The sequence below is a fragment of the Rhinoraja longicauda genome, chromosome 12 (genome assembly GCF_053455715.1).
Source record: "Rhinoraja longicauda isolate Sanriku21f chromosome 12, sRhiLon1.1, whole genome shotgun sequence".
Lineage (NCBI taxonomy): Eukaryota > Metazoa > Chordata > Chondrichthyes > Rajiformes > Arhynchobatidae > Rhinoraja > Rhinoraja longicauda.
Genome location: NC_135964.1, coordinates 41,433,540 through 41,451,726, shown reverse-complemented (window position 1 = coordinate 41,451,726; position 18,187 = coordinate 41,433,540). Strand labels below are relative to the sequence as shown.

The window sequence follows — 18,187 nt, the reverse complement described above, 5'->3', positions numbered from 1 at the left end:
ATTCTAGATTCCAACATTTTCCTTACTACTAATGTTAGGCTAACAGGTTAGTAGTTCCCAGTTTCCTCCCTCTCCTGTTTCTGAAAATACTTGCCCACCTTACTGAACAATTGCAGTCTCCTCACAAACAACACATTCAAAAAATAAAATTATGCTCAGCAATTCCTTTAAATATTTATAATGACTTCAGGAGTTCATTTTATCACTGCTGTTGATTTAATGGCTACTGGAATATGACACAACTTGCAAGGAATCTAATGATAACAAGGACAATTAAATTCTTTACGTAACCATAGTTCTGTAGTCAGTATTTTTCATAAATAAATAAATACTGGAAAATTACTGTGGGAAGGTTAGATGACAAAGTTTACATTCCTTATCCAGTTTTTTTTTTTAAGTGATTGACCAGTCTAAAGTCCTGTAATGCATGGAAATTATGTTTAATAAATTGGCATGTTCACATTTTTAAAAACTTGTATTTAAGAGAAGAACATTTTCTAATGTGCCTATTTTAAAATAATTATGTGCAACGATCTTCTTAGGGTTTGAAATAGTGCCAGTAACATTTAGAGTAAACAAATGATTTCCTGTCAGTTACAAAGACATTAGTTTCATGCTTACCAGCAAGCAATTCCAAGAACTGACTTTCCAGAGAAAAATCTGAGCTGTATAGGGGGACGAGTGACAGCCAATTGTATATGGAGAGCAAAGACAGCAGGATATAGTTTCAACTTCCTTCCTTTTACAAAGAAACAGCAGGATCTTTTCAAAATGTCAGTGAAAGATTTTATAAAATGTTTTCTTTGTATTTTTGGAAAGAAAAGGACAACATAAACTCAGCAACAAAGAGCTTTCTTTTAAAGAAGGCTTTAACTATTTTAAACTCAAGTAATCCCTTGGTGGTTCTTTCAGTTAGTTTAGTGCACAGAAGGGAATCACACAGGGACAGGGGTTGATTCAACTGCTGGACAATCCTGAGTTAGCTTTGTCAATGCAAGCAGTGGTCTCACTGGTCCAGGGTTAAGAAGAAATAATCAATAATAGCTCCTTTGTATAAAATACCGTTGGCACCCATTATCTCATTTTGCAGTTTTGGAGATGATTAGTGCGGAGTGCTGTCCCTCAAATACTTGCCCCCTCCCTTCCTGTGCACAAAATTGATTGTGGTGGAACCTGCTACAAATGGACATTCCTTATTCCTGTTGGCCTTGTGCTAAGGAATTGATTTTGTGAATTTGGTGGCAGGCTCACAAATCCAGGGTGCAACAATTCAAATGATGAAAATACATCGGGCAACTATTTTCATTATTGTAATATAATTTGGTGGGTAATAGCAATGAACACTGATGAAATATGCCCCCATCTAAAGTTTGAAACATCTCTCTATGTCCCTTTATTTATTTTTATTTATTTGATTTGATTACCCCATTTCCCTCCTCACCATTCTTGTTTCTTTTGTAATCCATAAGGAGGTACACTACTGGTATCATTGTTCATCAAAGTCTGGTCTGCCCCGATATTGATTTGCACAAACAGAAACTTACATGGCAAAATGTTTTGAGCTGACAGGAAGGGGAAAATATCTGCAAGGCACATTAAGTGATCCTTCAACTCCAACAAAATCAGAGCAAACGTCAATTCAACGTTGAATATTTTACATTTTTTATAATTCGGTATTTTGGAGATTGGCCACAACTAACAAATAGCCATTATCCTTTCTGTCACCAGCCAGTATGTGGGAATGTAACTCAATCACAGAAAATAGCATTTGTCTACATGAATACATTGTTTTTCCATTGCTGATGTTGCAATCCTGGATGCCATCTATATCTTAAAACTCTCGTTTGTTATCTTGTTTGTGATTGAACTTCAGCCAAACCGATACACGATAGCGTGACAATTTTAGGCCCATCTTACTCACCATTGTCACTTTAGTGATAATGCAAGTACTTTTATTGAAATCGGTCTTATATTTTTTTAAGTTATTCACATTTTAAATTTTAAAAGGGGTAGGGGAGGATGGAGGGGGGTTGAGGAGAGAAGGGAGGGGGGGGGTGGACAGGGTGCTGCACCAATGCAGGTTTGGACCCAACGGGTCCACTTTGTCTAGTATGTCAATAAAAGGCATCGGAGTCAGCTTTTGCTTTTGAGAAAGTGGTTGTGCAGATTCTGGGGACACAGTTAAATATCTGTGGCTTTGATAATTGTGTTTATTTTATTCTTTTTCTCTTTACACCTCTTCTGGTCATACATCTTGTCATTCACAAAACTTCACCGTCAGGTCCCATCACCACTTTTGTCAATTCCTTCTGACCTCCACCCAGCCACTAAAGCTCTTTTCAGTTCTCATCACTTTTTTCCTCATTCTCTGCAACTTAAAATTAGTTTTCTCTTTTTCCCAGTTCCGAAAGGCCACTGACCTGAAACATTAATGCTCCCCACAAATGTTGCCTGACTTACTGAGGAATTCCAGTATTTTCAATTCTGTTTAAATTGCATATAGGTTCACTGTGTCAGTATCCTGATGTTGTACATAAACACACAGACTGATGACGAAGTTTCCCTATTTCCTTACTTCATTAATTATTCAATTAAGCCAATTGAGCCCATTGTAGTGGGTGCGGTCACCGCGGTAATCAGGCCAGACGCCAGGTGAGTAGTTAATGTATTTTATTACCTAAGGCACCAAACACCGCACTCAAGAACTCGTGAGTCGACACACCCAAACCCTTTATAGTCCCAGACCACCTGACCCAAGGGGACTGACCCAGGAAGTGACCTAATCCCTCCCGTCCATTGAGTGCTGAGTGGAATGACCAAGGGAGTGGCCTAGCCCCCGGGCGCCGCCACAGGACCCCCCCCCCCCAAGAACCGAAGGCACGAAACGGACAGGGGGACGGACGAAACGGCCAGCCCGTGTGCGCGCCACGGCGGGCGCAGGAACCGGAACCACCCCGCCAGGGGAAGGCACCCGCGGGAACTCCGGGGGTAAGGGCCGGGACGGGGGACGACCCCGAGGACGAGGCTGCGCCAGTAGAACCGGCTGGCTAATGTCCACATGCGCCGGCTTCAGCCGCGAAAGAGAGACCGTCTCAGGACGACCCCCCATGTCCAACACGAAGGTGGCAGAGCCCCGCTGCAGCACTTTGAACGGTCCCTCATAAGGAACTGCAGGCGGGCCGTGCGAAAAAGACGCGCCGCCGGCTGGGTGAGCTGCTGAAGCCGGATACCGTCGGGAAGGCTGTCGGGGAGCGGTAGTAATGCGGGCGATCGAGGCTCCTACCTGCGGGTAGTCGTCGGCCGTCGGATGGACTTCCAACGCGTCGAGGGCCAGGTGACGGGCCATCATGAGCTCATCGGCGCGCCTGCCCAACGCCTGCATGTTGGGGAACGGGTTGTGGAGGAGCTGCTGGCGGAGGTCGGACGGCAGCAGCATCAGGAAAACATGTTTAAAGAGGAAACCGGGCTCGTAGTCGCCCAGCAGTGCCAGCATGTCGGCCAGTAGTACCGACGGGCGGCGGTCACCCAGGCCCGGCATTCGGAGGATCCGGGTTGCCCGCTCGGCCTCGCAGAGGCCGAACTGCTGACGGAGGAAGGCTTTAAGGGCCACGTACTTATCGGTCGCCGGGGGGGTCGCGGAGGAAGGGTCGGACCAGGCGCGCGGTGGCCGGGTCGAGGGCGCTGACCACGTGAAAGTACTTAGTGGCGTCGGCAGTTATGCCCCGCAGGGCGAACTGTGCCTCGGCAGTTATGCCCCGCAGGGCGAACTGTGCCTCGGCCTGGTCAAACCAGAAGTCGGGGTCCTCGGTCCACAATGGAGGCAGCCACACCGACACGGAGTGGATAGCGGCGCGGGCGGCAGGGTCCAGAGGCGGCTGACTGGAAGAGTCGGGTAGTAGCGGGTTCTGGTCCATCGCGACTTGCGAGGGAAAGTCGGGGTCACCAGTGTAGTGGGTGCGGTCACCGCGGTAATCAGGCCAGACGCCAGGTGAGTAGTTAATGTACTTTATTACCTAAGGCACCAAACACCGCACTCAAGAACTCGTGAGTCGACACACCCAAACCCTTTATAGTCCCAGACCACCTGACCCAAGGGGACTGACCCAGGAAGTGACCTAATCCCTCCCGTCCACTGAGTGCCGAGTGGAATGACCAAGGGAGTGGCCTAGCCCCCGGGCGCCGCCACACCATCAAGTTTCTGTCGACTGAAAGAATAATTCCAATACATTTCTCACTAATTTTCACTGGGATGCATTCTCTCTTCATTTCTATGAACTCCTCTACCTTCCTTCCATCTGCCCCCTTCGTCCCTCCCCTGCCATGATTCTACCACTCACCTACACGTTTGGGCAAAATTCAGAGCGGTCATTTAATCTACCAGCTCATTTCTGGGCTGCAGGAAAAGCCAGACAATCCAGGAGAAACCCATGTGATCACAGGGAACACAAGCAAACTTCATACGGAGTTTAGTATTGAACCACAGATGCTGGAGCTGAGGTGGCTGCTTTATTAGCTGAGCCAAACTGTGTGCTTGAAGTGAATGCCATTTTTTTCTGGAATGCGCCACACTTCAGAGAATCATATAGTCATACAGCGTGGAAACTGGTCGTTCGGCCCATTTTGCCCACACCGACCAACATGCCCCATCTACACTAGTCCCACCCACCTGCGTTTGGCCCATATCTTTCTAAATCTATCCTATCCACATACGTCCAAGTGTTTTTTAAATGTTGTAATAGTACCTGCCTTAATTACCTCCTCTGGCAGCTTGTTCCATATAACTACCCCACTTTGTGTAAAGAAGTTGTTCCTCAGGTTCCTATTAAATTTTATTAATCTTAAAAGATATATATTTTAAATCTTTCCCCCCTCACCTTAAATCTATGTCCTCTGGTTCTTGATTCCCCTACTTTGGGTAAAAGGCTCAAATGTGCATTTATCCTAGCTATTTCTCTCATGATCTTATACATTTGCAACTGCAGCACAGCTGGTGAACGGTTGCAGATTTTCACCATTGGAGACAGCAGATGATGATGGAAAGGAACTTCCAGTGCTTGAAGCTGAGAAGATCTGGCTATGGACTGCACCTCCTCAAGGCGATTGATAGCTGGTGGGTATTTGACAGTTTGCAGCATGGGAACGGGTGGATGAAGAGTGCTGTCTTCCAAAGAGAGGGAGCACATTCATGCCCACAGGAACCATTACCAATTCTGCAAGGCTGTGCCTCAGCGATCCTAGTAAACTGTTATAACAAGGTACTTCAGATGCTGATTTAGCAAAGAAAGACAAAAAAGCCGGAGTAAATCAGCAGGTCAAGCAGCATCTCTGGGGACCACAATTCACAACTCTTTATCCTTTTGGACTCACTCCTGTTTTTTCATCTCCTTGGCCTTTGTTCAACAATCTGCCTATCAAAAAATACCCTCTTCCAAGTTCACCTATTACCGGCTATGCTTTGTCCTTACTCTCCTCTCTTCCTGCTTTCTTTTCTGCCCTCCCCACAATCAGTCTGAAGAAGGGTCCTGACTCAAAATGGACCCTAGTCAACCTTTGGATGTTAGCTTGTTAGACTGCTGTGACAAATCTGGAAAAACCCTTCTACACTGTAATCAACAGCCATGATGTCTGCAACTGAGAATGCAAGACAGAAAAGAAAGCTACACACCCCACAGTGATTCATAGAAACATTATCAAATATAATCCAGTTCCTGCCTGTGTGCCACTTTTCCTGTCAGGGAGTGCCATAAAATTCCCTTCTGTAATGGTTAAATAATTAGCTGCAAGATCTCAGTGCGAGGCTTACAGCAGAGCTAAGTGTGTGCAAGCAGTTGAATGTTAGGTATGTATCCCAGTTAATAGAGTGGGTGAATCATGGTGGGTGGTGAAACAAGGAGTGTCAGATTCACTCTTTGAACATCTGCCAGCACTTGCTCCAAACAAAAATAGACCATCCTATAAAAGATGCAGTCGAGCATTAAGTAGTGTAGGAAGGAACATGCAGATGCTGGTTTATACCCGACAGACACAAAATGTTGCAGTAACTCAGTGGAGTCATGCTGCCTGACCTGCTGAATTACCCCAGCATTTTGTGTCTATCCTCTCGCATTAAATAGTGTCAGCTTGACAAACTGCTGTGGGCATTCATGATATTGACTTCCTCCCAGGGCAATCAGTACAAATGGGGTGGTCACTGCTGGCTGTGTTGAAATTATTATAAGGCATAGACAGCACAGCAATCTAATGTATACTGCAATCTGTCACTGTTAAACCATTTTCAAGCTTGATGTGCAGTCAAAGGTGCTTCAGGTATATAATTCTGACCCATAGTTTTTACCCTATTCCTCAATTCAGCTAAAGGCAGCATATCACCTGAAGAAAATTTAGGTTTTGATGGCTATCTGTAAAGATTGTTGGTTGTGCACCTGAGAATTGACCAGAAGGGCTGCTAGTCTGCTCTTGTTTGTCTCATTGTCTTGACAAATTATTTGAGAACTGTCTCAAAATAATTTGATTTAAATCCATGGATCCTTCAACCAGTGTTTTCAGAACACTTACATTTTCATGGCCGGTGGGGAATCCAAGATTTGAAATGAAGTTTAAATTATCAATGTCAAATTAATTGTAGTCATTGATCCTGATTTTGGCAATTGATCCAGTCAGGATTGGTGTCTCTACTTTATACCTCCTTAGGGAAAAGATCAAAATTCAAAATTTACACCATCGTAAAGTCGAAAAATCAAAAGCCGAAGCATCGTAAGTCGAGGAACATGTGTACTTATAAAACATTTGCAGCCTATGCCTGAAAATGGCATGAAACCCTTCGTGTCTTCTTGGTATTGAGCAAGAAAATGCAAAAATGAAAGGTGATTAATGCAACCTCAGCTGCTGCCACCAAATGATGTCTCAATATTACATTTCCTTTTCTTTTAATTTTCCTCAGGAGGTATAAAGTAGAGACACCAATCCTGACTGGATCAATTGCCAGAATTTCTTAAGAACATCGTCCACTTTGAATAAACCAAGATCTTCCATCGATTTCTCCATGAAGGCAATTTATTCAGTTTACAATTGGGATATTAATTGAAATACATGATTAATTTTGATTTAGCTCATCGCCTTAAACTAAAATAAGAATTTCAAGGCTTTATACTTTAAACAGCATTCTTTAAGTTTGCCAATGTTTCACAGTGTACACCTATTAAGAACCATGCAGTTACTTCTCTTTAATAAACACATACAACTTACCAATTCCAGGCAGCGTGAGATTTGAAGGGCAAGCTTTATTTCCATTTGACATTCTGCCATACATTGCTGAGTAGATATTAATCAATGCAGAATTTTTACAACGTATTTTAAGTTCTTTGCCCTCACAGGCTAGTTTGTGTTTGTACTCTTCTGCAAGAAAAAGCAATATATTACATCACTGCTGCACTTCTGGGATGACTACAACATACACAATTTTGTTTAAAACATTAAACTCTACGCTCTGTTTACACACAAATCACATCAGAAGTTTGTCACTTGTTTCATGTGTGTGTGGAACCCTTGTGAATCATTCTAAATAAAAATATTTAATTAATTATTAATGGTCAATTTTTCCACCCTTGGATTGTCATATGGGAGATATTATTTCTTTAAAATAAGTAAGGAGATTATTCAGGCATAATCATCCTTTCCGCAGTTGTTGCGGATACTGATCAAACCTGGATCTCTGGTGCTGTGAGGCAACAGCTCAACCAGCTGCACCACTATGCCACATTCAAAACAAAATAAAAAAACAATTTAAAAGAACAAATTAAAATAGAAACATCGTTCCGTTAAACACATAGTGCTCATACTAAAGTGGGTGGTATTGTAGATAGCAAAGCTGGTTGTCAAAAATGCAGCGGGATTTTGATAGGTACTAATGTTCCCAATGTTGGGGGAGTCCAAAACCAGGGGCCACAGTTTAATAATAAGGGGTAGGCCATTTAGAACGGAGATGAGGAAAAACTTTTTCAGTCAGAGAGTTGTTAATCTGTGGAAGGCAGTGGAGGCCAATTCTCTGAATGCATTCATGAGAGAGCTAGAGAGAGCTCTTAAGGATAGCGGAGTCAGGGGGCATGGGGAGAAGGCGGGAACGGGGTACTGATTGAGAATGATCAGCCATGATCATATTGAATGGTGATGCTGGCTCGAAGGGCCGAATGGCCTACTCCTGCACCTATTGTCTATTGTCTAATCATTTTAAAATTTGAATTAGGGAATTGTTCAAAGTCAAAATAAACAGATGATGACAAATTAACTATAAATAATATAAGCTTTAAAATTAATTACTATCACATGTTAAACATAGTTTCTCAAATTTGCACAATATACACTTCACACTCTCAAACATGTATTGAAAGACCTAATGAGAGAATGTGTGCTCATTAACTGTGGAAAGTATTACTTACTGGGCTTGCATTTGTAGGAGACAAGGAGGTATTTGCTGGTGCCTGGACAAGGGTCAAGTCCAAAAACTTTTCTATTGACTAGGAGTTGGCAAGATTGTTGGTCCTGGCATTCATCCAGTATTTTCTGACAACAATGAATGTAAGAAGACATGTTTCAGGAATAAAAGGTATTATCTGCAAGTACAGACCCTTGCATTATTTTTAGATTGAATATATGATCTAACGTGTTTTCACAATAAAAGAGCATTAAGTACTATGTTAAAATTTATAATGAACAAAAAGATATAGACTCAAAATCATAGCATAATCAAGAAAGAGTTATGTAATATACTCGTGGTTCTATTTTGGCAACAATGATCAAGATGATTAAACATCACTTTAATTATGAGCAGCCTTTTGATAATTAGATACAGAATTAGACTTGCTGTGCAGCTGGCAATCCACTTCATTCAGCAAGATCAGATACATAAATGTCCCTGTAACCCCATCATTGGTCCATGATAATCTCATGATGCTTCGGGCCATTTAGATTCCTAATGGTTTACATATATCATCCATTCTTTTTTTTAAGTAGTTTTATTTTTATTTTTAATCTCAATTGTAAAATTATTGCTGCACAGGGCAAGGATTTAAAATACATTGGGACAGGTACATCAACAGGAAAAATTTGGAGGGATATCAGCCAAACGCAGGCAGGTGGTACAAGAGTAGATGGGGCATCTTGGTCGGCGTGGGCAGGTTGGGCCGAAGCGCCTCTTTCAGTGCTGTATGACTCTGTGGTTCGATCTTGATCTGCTAGCCTCTCTTTCTCTTCATCTTATATCTCCATTTTTCCTCCATGAATGTAAATAGATCAAATCCAAATAGTGTCCACATTTGACTTCCCCATCGTTCCAAAGTAATCTCAATTGGTCGACACATTTATAGTGTATCTAGGTTTTCTGGACCAGTGCAAACTGGTCCGAGTACTCACCTCCATTACCACTATAGTACAACAGGTAATAGAGGCACATGGCGCTTGCACTCATTTTCCACTTGAGGGCACCCAAAATGGCGGCGCTGCCCTAGCAGCTGCGGCTTACCTGCGGTCTGTTTGTCTCTGTGTTTTTTGTTTTTTAAAAAAACTTAATTGTAGTTGTGATGTCGTGTTTTTGTGGTTGTGTACTATGTGTGTATGTGGGGGGGAGGGGGGGAACTGTAAAATTGTAAATGTGTCCCTTCCGAACGGAGACCCTACCTTTGTTTTCTGGGTCGGGTCTCCGTTCCTGCTGCGGCCTACCATCGAGCCAACTCCTGGAGCTGGCGGCCTCCAGGGCTCCGGTTCGCAGAGCCCGCGGACTGGACTCACCATCAGCGGAGCCGGCCGTCCTCGGAGGCTGTGGGAGCGGCTGCGACTCGCCATAGGCTCGGGCCGCGTGGATGCCGACATCGGGAGCTCTGGCAGCGGCAGCGTGTTCGCCCGCCCCGGATCGCGGGGCGTGGGTCGGCCCACCGCGGACCTTTCACCGTCCGGCGCGGCCTGAAATAGGCCGCGGGATTTTTCTCTGCTCGGCGGGGGCTTCAGTGTCGGGAGCCACGACCGCCCCGACGTGCAGCAACAGCGGCAGCGACAGCGTGTTCGACCGCACCGGATCGCGGGCCTTGGGTCGGCCCGCTGCGGACCTTCCACCGTCCGGCGTGGCCTGGAACGTGGCAACGACACCAGCCTGACCGCGAGAGAAGACGGCAGGGGAAGGGAAAAGACATTCTGGCCTTCCATCACAGTGAGGAGGGGACTGGAGGAGACTCACTGTGATGGATGTTTCTTTTTTTGTGCGTTGGGTGGGGTTGTGTAATTTGCTTGTTTTATTGCTTTTATATTATTGGACTGTGGGTGACTAAATTTCATCCAAAAAACTTGTTTTTTGGATGACAAATAAAGATATCTTGAATCTTGAATCTCTTGAATCTTGAAATCTGATTCCAAACCAGCCCCTCTAGTTGAAGAAGCATTAAAACTTCACACCACCAAAGGAGGTTATAGATTAAAAAACGTTAGCTTGTCGTGAGGGTCTGGCCCTCATATATGCATTTTATATGCGATCACACAAATAGCACCTGGGTTCATGATTCTAACATAAATCATACATGGCACACCATCTGTGCTGGAATATTATTCCGCTGAGCTTATGACCGAGGTCTTGTACAGTCCTCCAATATTGCTTCAAGGTGTGCTTTTCATGGAGAATTTCTAACCTTGAATCTTGGATTGGGTAGTCCATGGCCAAACAGTAGAAACCACTGCAAAAAGCTCACTGATTCAAATGGATATCTATTCGCAATAGAAACAACTTGATTCAAAGTGTATTACCTAAAAATATATTTTTTAACATAAAATTCTGCAAATATATTTGTGCTTCTTACTGATATTTTTTTGTAACATTATAAAATCAGTAATACATATCTAATCATTTCATGTCCTACCTGTAAAGTGGTTGGTGCTGTGCAATTTAGATTTTCTTCTACAGTGTTTCCAGGATTTAAGCTTGGACACAAAAGGGAACTTGACACCTTACGTCCATAAAATGCTGACTGTATACTTAATGTTGTATCTCGTGGACAATGTAGGTTTAGGTGACTGCCATCACACGCTTGCTCCGTATGGCTACGTAAAACTTTAGATAAGTAATCTATGGGAGAAAAAAAAGAACATTGTTGGAATACTTAAAAACATATTTTAGTAAGAATTGGAAATCTAAGTTTAGTGCAACACAACTGTTGCAATATCATTGGTAGACCAGATTCAGATTAGTTAATTGTCATGTAGACCAGGATGCAATGAAATTCCTTCTTCACGTGAAGCTCATAGAGTAAATAGTGTACAAACAGTTATGATAGATACAATAAATACAATGACAAAAGCAGCAGAATGGTGTATCGATGGGAGTGCAATCCGATTTAGGTATTAAAAAAAATTACTAAAGTCCAATAACAGAATAACCAAAAGAGGTAAACATAACAGAAAGAGCACCTCTAGGAAGGCAGTGTGAAGAGGGTGATTGGTTCAGGAATTTGATAGCAGTGGGGAGGAAGCTGTTCTTAAGTAAGGACTTTAGTAGGTTAGTTGAGTATAGTTTAATTTGTTGCATGCTAACCAGTCAGCAGAAATACATGATCATATTCAAGCCATCCACAGTGTACAGGCACGTAATAAAGGGAATAACGATTACTGCAAGATAAAGTCCAGTAAAGTCTGATTAAAGATTGTCAGAGGGTTTCTGATGAGGTAGATAGTAGCTCTGGACCACCCTCTAGTTGTTGGTAGAATGGTTCAGTTGCCTGGATTTTCGGGCTCCTGTATATTCCCCCAAAGGTAGAAGATGGTAGAAGATGGAAAAGGGAATGGCCATGGTGGCAGGCATCCTTAACAACACTTCCAGCCTTCCCGATGCAAACAACTGTGAAGATGGGCTGAAAGGAAGGAAGTGATAAATGGGCACTGTTCACCACTCCCTGGAGGTTCAGTAAAAACCAAGAGTAGAGCAGTTGACATATTAGGCTGAGATACATCCTCATAAAATATATTCGAAAAGCATCTGTAGAAGCTCGCAAGAATCGTCATGGACATCCTCTCACTTCCTGAAGGTTGCTGGTGATATGAATACCAAAGAACTTGAAGCTGTCAACCATCTCTACAGAAGCTCAGTTGAACATGGTTGTGTTCACCCCTCAAACACTGCCCCCCCCCCCCCCCCCCCGCTTTCCTTGAAGCAAATGGAGACAGTAGAATGTTAAAGTGAGAAGTTGAAGATATAAGAGAAGACTTTGGCCAGTTGATCTGCACATAATGTCAGAACGCATCCAGGGAATGGGCTGGCCACTTGCTGAGAGTTTACCTTCATGACAGTAGATCTGACTTATGCCACTGAGATGTATGGGACAGAGCCTTTGAGGAATGAGGAGTGGGTGGGGGAACCAAACTTGATGGAACTTTGTTTGCATTGTACTCATCTGATAAAGTTGTGTTATTGTCCGAGAACTCCCCCGATATTGGCTTGCGGCCTATGATGGTGTTCAGGCCATGCCACACTTGTCTACTTGATTGATTTGAGCTTCTAACTTGTTCTGGAATTCTCTCTTGGCCTCACTGACAGCCTGGTGGACATCATAGTTGGCCTTCTTGAAAGCCTCATATCTAGAATTTAGCAGTGACTGAATCTCCATTTTATGGTTACGGTAGACCCCAATTGTCTTTGCTGGAACACAATCATCAATGCATATAATAGGAAGGCAATTGGTTTTCATTTTGTTTGTGTACATAGTCATAAAGTCATGGAGCACAGAAACAGGCCCTTCAGCCTAACATGCCCAAGTCGCCAATGTGCTCCATCTACAATAGTCCCACCTGCCTGTGTTTGGTCCATATCCCTCTAAACCATTCCTAAACACGTACCTATCCAAATGTTGGGCAGTATCACATTGTGTAGTATTGATTTACTAAAATCTGGTCAACAATAATTTGGATATCATAGGACAGTAAGGCAGACAGATACTGGGGTACTCATCTACAGTACTTTTTCCCCCTCATTTCATTGTTCTCCATCTGCTAACTTTATTGCCACAAAATCAAATCTTATATTTAGTCCCGGAGCTAAGAACTAGATATTCTTTGATTACCTTGACATCTTGGGAATCACCATAAAACAAAAAAAGTCTTTAATTGGTGTCAAGGCCTTAGAATAAATAGTAACTCAACCAATTTTTTATGTAGCTACAAGTGTTTGTTTCAATATAGCAGAAAGCTTGCTCACTATAATCAATGGCATCAGTAAGAACATTAGAAACACAAACTAGAAAAGACAATTCATCATCTCACCTTCTCAGTCCTTCAATGGCAACTCTTGCACCAAACCTATATCCCTTGATTTGCTTAATATTTAAAATGTTGTTAAATTTTGCTTTGAATAAACTCGACAACTGAAGCGCCTTGTGCAGAGAATTTGGACTAAAATTCTGAAAGCCTGTTCCTTACTTTTAGACTGTGACTCCTGGTTCTTGCCCACAGTCAGGGTAAATATCAACTCGACATTTACTCTGTCAAGCCCTATAATAACTTGAGGTACATTTCAATGAAATCACATCTCATTCTTCTAAATAGTTGGAAGTACACACTTAATGTGCTTAATCCTTCCTCACATTCTAAATTCACAATTTCAGGAATCAATTTGATGATTCTTAGTTGAAATCTCTTCATTGAAAGTATGTTCTAACTTGGTTGGGCGACCGAATCTGTACACAATATTCCAAATGCTGTTTCACCAGGGACCTGTATAATTGGAGCAAGACCTCTCTTGTACTCTTGGCAAATCAAACCAGTAATACCAAGAATTGCTGGTAATGATTACAAAACTAATAAAGCTTTGGAAAGATATGGTGAGGCAATACTAATTAAAAGGTGTCATTTTAAAACGTACCATAGACGTAACATGCACAAACATAGATCTCTGAAGAAACTTACTCGAATAATGATAGACTTAAGGTACTTCGGTTAAGAAACAAGAGAAATTTGGATTGTTTCCTCAGACAGGTAAATTGGATAATTATCTTGATTATCTTATATTCCCATTCCTCCACCACCCACACACTAAAGTTTCACAGAATAGTTTGGATTAACCCGCTTCACACATATGTTGCCAGGTCAAACCTGAACAAAGGTATTAAAAGGGCCAAAGACACCCACAGGCAACGGGTGGAAGACCACTTCAACACCACGGACACCAGAAGCATGTGGCAGGGTGTCAGGGACATCACTGGCTACAAGAGCAGCCCTGCCTGCCCCCACAGCGATATGGCACTGACCAACGAGCTTAACACCTTCTTTGCCCGCTTTGAAACTGGCAAAACCACCTTGAGTGAAAGAACCCCAGCCGAGGCGGTGGGACAGGTCCTGCAACTGAACACACAGGAGGTACAACACGCTCTGCAAAGGGTCAACCCACGCAAGGCTGCAGGACCGGATGGAGTTCAAGGAAGGGTACTGAAGGACTGTGCTGAACAGCTGGCTGAGGTATTCACCAGGATCTTTAACCTGTCATTATCTCTAGCTACGGTCCCCAAGTGCCTGAAGTCGGCTATCATAGTTCCGGTGCCGAAAAAAGCAAAGATCTCCAACCTGAACGACTACCGCCCGGTTGCCCTAACGCCGATAGTCATGAAGTGCTTTGAGAGGCTGGTCCTCTCACACATCAAATCCAGCATCCCTGACTCACTGGACCCACATCAATTTGCATACAGGGCAAATAGATCCACAGAGGACGCCATCTCTCTGGCTCTTCACACTGTCCTGACTCACCTAGAGAGACAGGGCACGTACGTGAGGATGCTATTCATAGACTATAGCTCCGCCTTCAACACGGTCATCCCCACCAAGCTCATCACCAAACTCCACCAGCTAGGCCTCAGCTCGTCATTATGTGACTGGATCCTGGACTTCCTGCTGGAACGACCGCAGGCAGTGAGAATGGGCCCGCACCTGTCCTCCACTATCACCCTGAGTACCGGCACACCACAGGGCTGTGTTCTGAGCCCCATGCTCTACTCCCTCTTCACACACGAATGTGTTCCTGCATTCGACACCAACACCATTGTCAAGTTTGCAGACGACACAACGGTGATCGGGCTTATCACCAACGGGGATGAAACAAACTATAGAGCGGAGGTGCAGAACCTGGCGGTCTGGTGCTCGGATAACAACCTGTCCCTAAATACCACCAAGACCAAGGAGCTGATCATCAACTTCCGTAGGTCACATAACGGGGAATATGCCCCGATCTCTATCAACGGGGACAGTGTGGAGAGAGTGTCCAGCTTCAAGTTTCTGGGCACTCACATTTCAGAGGACCTAACATGGTCCAATAACACTGCTGCGCTGGTCAAGAAGGCACAACAAAGACTGTTCTACTTAAGAACACTGAAAAAGTCTGGTCTACCCCAACAGCTGCTGACGACCTTCTACCGCTGCACCATTGAGAGCATCCTAACGCATGGCATCCCTGTGTGGTACCTCAGCTGCATGGAGGCAGAAAGGAAAGCTCTACAGCGGGTAGTCCATAGAGCTCAGAGGGCCATCGGAACACAGCTACCAGACTTGGAGGGCAGCTACAACACACGATGCCTCAGAAAAGCCACCAGCATCCACAAAGACTCTTCACACTCCTGCAACAGTCTGTTCGAACTCCTTCCATCGGGCAGACGATACAAGGCCTTCTACGCCCGCACCTCCAGACTCAGGAACAGCTTCATCCCCAGGGCCATAGCTGCTATGAACCGGTCCTGCTGAGCCGGATGGCCACAACGCATAGATCAACTTGCACTTTACCCTGTCTAAAAACTGTTACAATTGTTTCGTTTCGTTGGGTTGCTGTTAATTACTTAAATTATTGCATCGTATGGGAGGCGCATTCCCAATCTCGTTGTACCCCTGGGTACAATGACAATAAAGATATATTGTATTGTATTGTATTGTATTGTATTGTTTTGTATTGTATATGTTGTACCATTATATTTTAGTGTTCTGGATAAATTGCAACACCTTTATCTAATCCTTTAGAAATGAAAAAATATCCTATTATTACCCAATCTTCACCTTTCCCACGAGAACAGGACAGATTATATGATTTAATTGAAAAAATAACTACAGATAATGGTTTATACCAAAGATAGGCACAAGGCCCAAGTAACTCAGCAGTCAGGCAGCATTTCAAGGAGAAAGGAGGGTCCTGACCCAAAACGTCATCTATCCATGTTATCATATCATATCATATCATATATCTACAGCCGGAAACAGGCCTTTTCGGCCCTCCAAGTCCGTGCCGCCCAGCGATCCCCGTACATTAACACTATCCTACACCCACTAGGGACAATTTTTACATTTACCCAGCCAATTAACCTACATACCTGTACGTCTTTGGACATACCTGTACGTCATTTATTATACTGAAATGCCAATCAATCATACATTTGGAAGATGCAAAAGGCTAAATTCAAATGTAGTAGATAGCAATCATTATTTTATGAATCTGTTTCTTAACAGATGTAATCATTAACTTCCAGAAGAATCCCTATGTGAAGCTCAAAATGTAACTGATGATGATAGTTTTGAAATTTCTCTACAGGATTAAAACTTGGGCATCTTACAACCCAGTGGTATGAATATTAATTTCTGTAACATCAAGTAACCCTTTCTTGGTTTTTCCCCCACCCTGGTCATCGTACTATTTTCATTGTTGTCCCGTTGTGTTTCATTGTCTGTATAACTTATTATCACCGACCCCACAGCCAGCAATGGACCATTGTGGACTCCACCTTTCCATGATCATCATTGCTTTTTGCATATCTTTTATTCATTTGTCCTATGTACTTACTGTATCTCAAATTTCCCTTTCCCTCAACTCTCAGTCTGAAGAAGGGTTTCAACCCGAAATGTCACCTATTCCTTTTCTCCAGAGATGCTGCCTGACCTATTGAGTTATTCCAGCTTTTTGTGTCTATCTTAAATCAGCACCTGCAGTTCCTTCCTGCACATTAAAACGTTATATGTTGGTTAACAAATATTTACTAGCTCAATTTAGAATATTCTCATCATGCATCAGGAACGTTTGGTATTTCATTTCAGATAACAGTCTCCTGCTTTTTTCCACTACGGCCTGCTTTCAAAAAAGAAATTCCATTGCTACTGTGTTTCTCTTTCATGTTTATTTATCTCCATGCAAAAATATAATGCTGATAAAACTGTAACAATGAAAACCAAACATTTGTAGTTCCACAAAGTTAAGCTAGCTGTAGCTGATGACAATCATGTGTATTGCACAGGTTCAAACAAATAGTTCTGATCTGTCTGTTACATAGAGTACATATCTATTGAAGCATAAATTATATCACAATAGATCATGATCAAAGAAAGTTAAGGAAAGAGAAATCCAAAAATGCACGTTGATTAAAATAAGGGGGACACATTTAAGATGGTTGATAAGAAGAACGATTGCTACTGCACCATCATTTTTAAGATAAAATCAGCACCTCAGTTTACTCACCATAAAAACAAAATCAAATTTCTGTTGCTAAAATGTTTTGCTGTGACGAGTAACAGCAGAGTAATACTGAAGAATGAAATGCAATATTTAGCCAACGATTTTGATATAAACAGATCAGTAAAATCTTGACAACTGATATTTCTTTCAGCAGTTGGGCTACCCCCTCTCTTCCAAGGATGAGCCACTGGACAAACAGCACACGAACAGAGCCAAAGAACACGAGCAAAACACTGGGGAGAAAATATAGTTTGACAACATATTTTTAAGAATAGTTTTAGATTATGTTTGTTTTTATCATTGGCAGTGCCAGCATTTATTGCCCATACTAAACTCCCCTCAAGCTGCTTCTCTCATTCTTGTGAAGCTTTTCCCATAATATTATAGGAGGGGAAAATTCTATAAATAAAGCTACCAACAATGAAAGAATGGCGATACGTTTCTAAAGTCAGCATGGTGTGCAACTTAAAAGAGAAATTGCAGATGCTGGGATTCCCATGTAACTATTACTCATATCCTTCATGGCAGTGGAGGTCAAGGATAAGAGAGATGCTAACAGAGTAGCACAGGCAAATAACTGCACTATATTTTGTTGATAGTGCACAATGCAGTCATGCTGCACTGGTGACGAAGGGATTGAATGTCTAGTGGTGGGTGGATGAGATGCCAATCAAGTAAGCCGCC

General features: G+C 42.9%; 1 protein-coding gene across 3 annotated transcripts in view; it reads right to left on the bottom strand.

Moving 5' to 3' along the window:
• eva1c (eva-1 homolog C (C. elegans)) overlaps positions 1–18,187 on the bottom strand; it is an 82,142-nt gene that overhangs the window by 19,905 nt on the left and 44,050 nt on the right. For all 3 annotated transcript variants that reach the window (XM_078408759.1, XM_078408760.1, XM_078408761.1), the window contains exons 2-4: positions 10,899–11,104; positions 8,436–8,559; positions 7,246–7,395 (exon numbers count right to left, since the gene is read on the bottom strand). In XM_078408759.1, the coding sequence (XP_078264885.1) occupies positions 7,246–7,395; positions 8,436–8,559; positions 10,899–11,104 (480 nt within the window). The remainder of the gene's footprint in view (positions 1–7,245; positions 7,396–8,435; positions 8,560–10,898; positions 11,105–18,187) is intronic.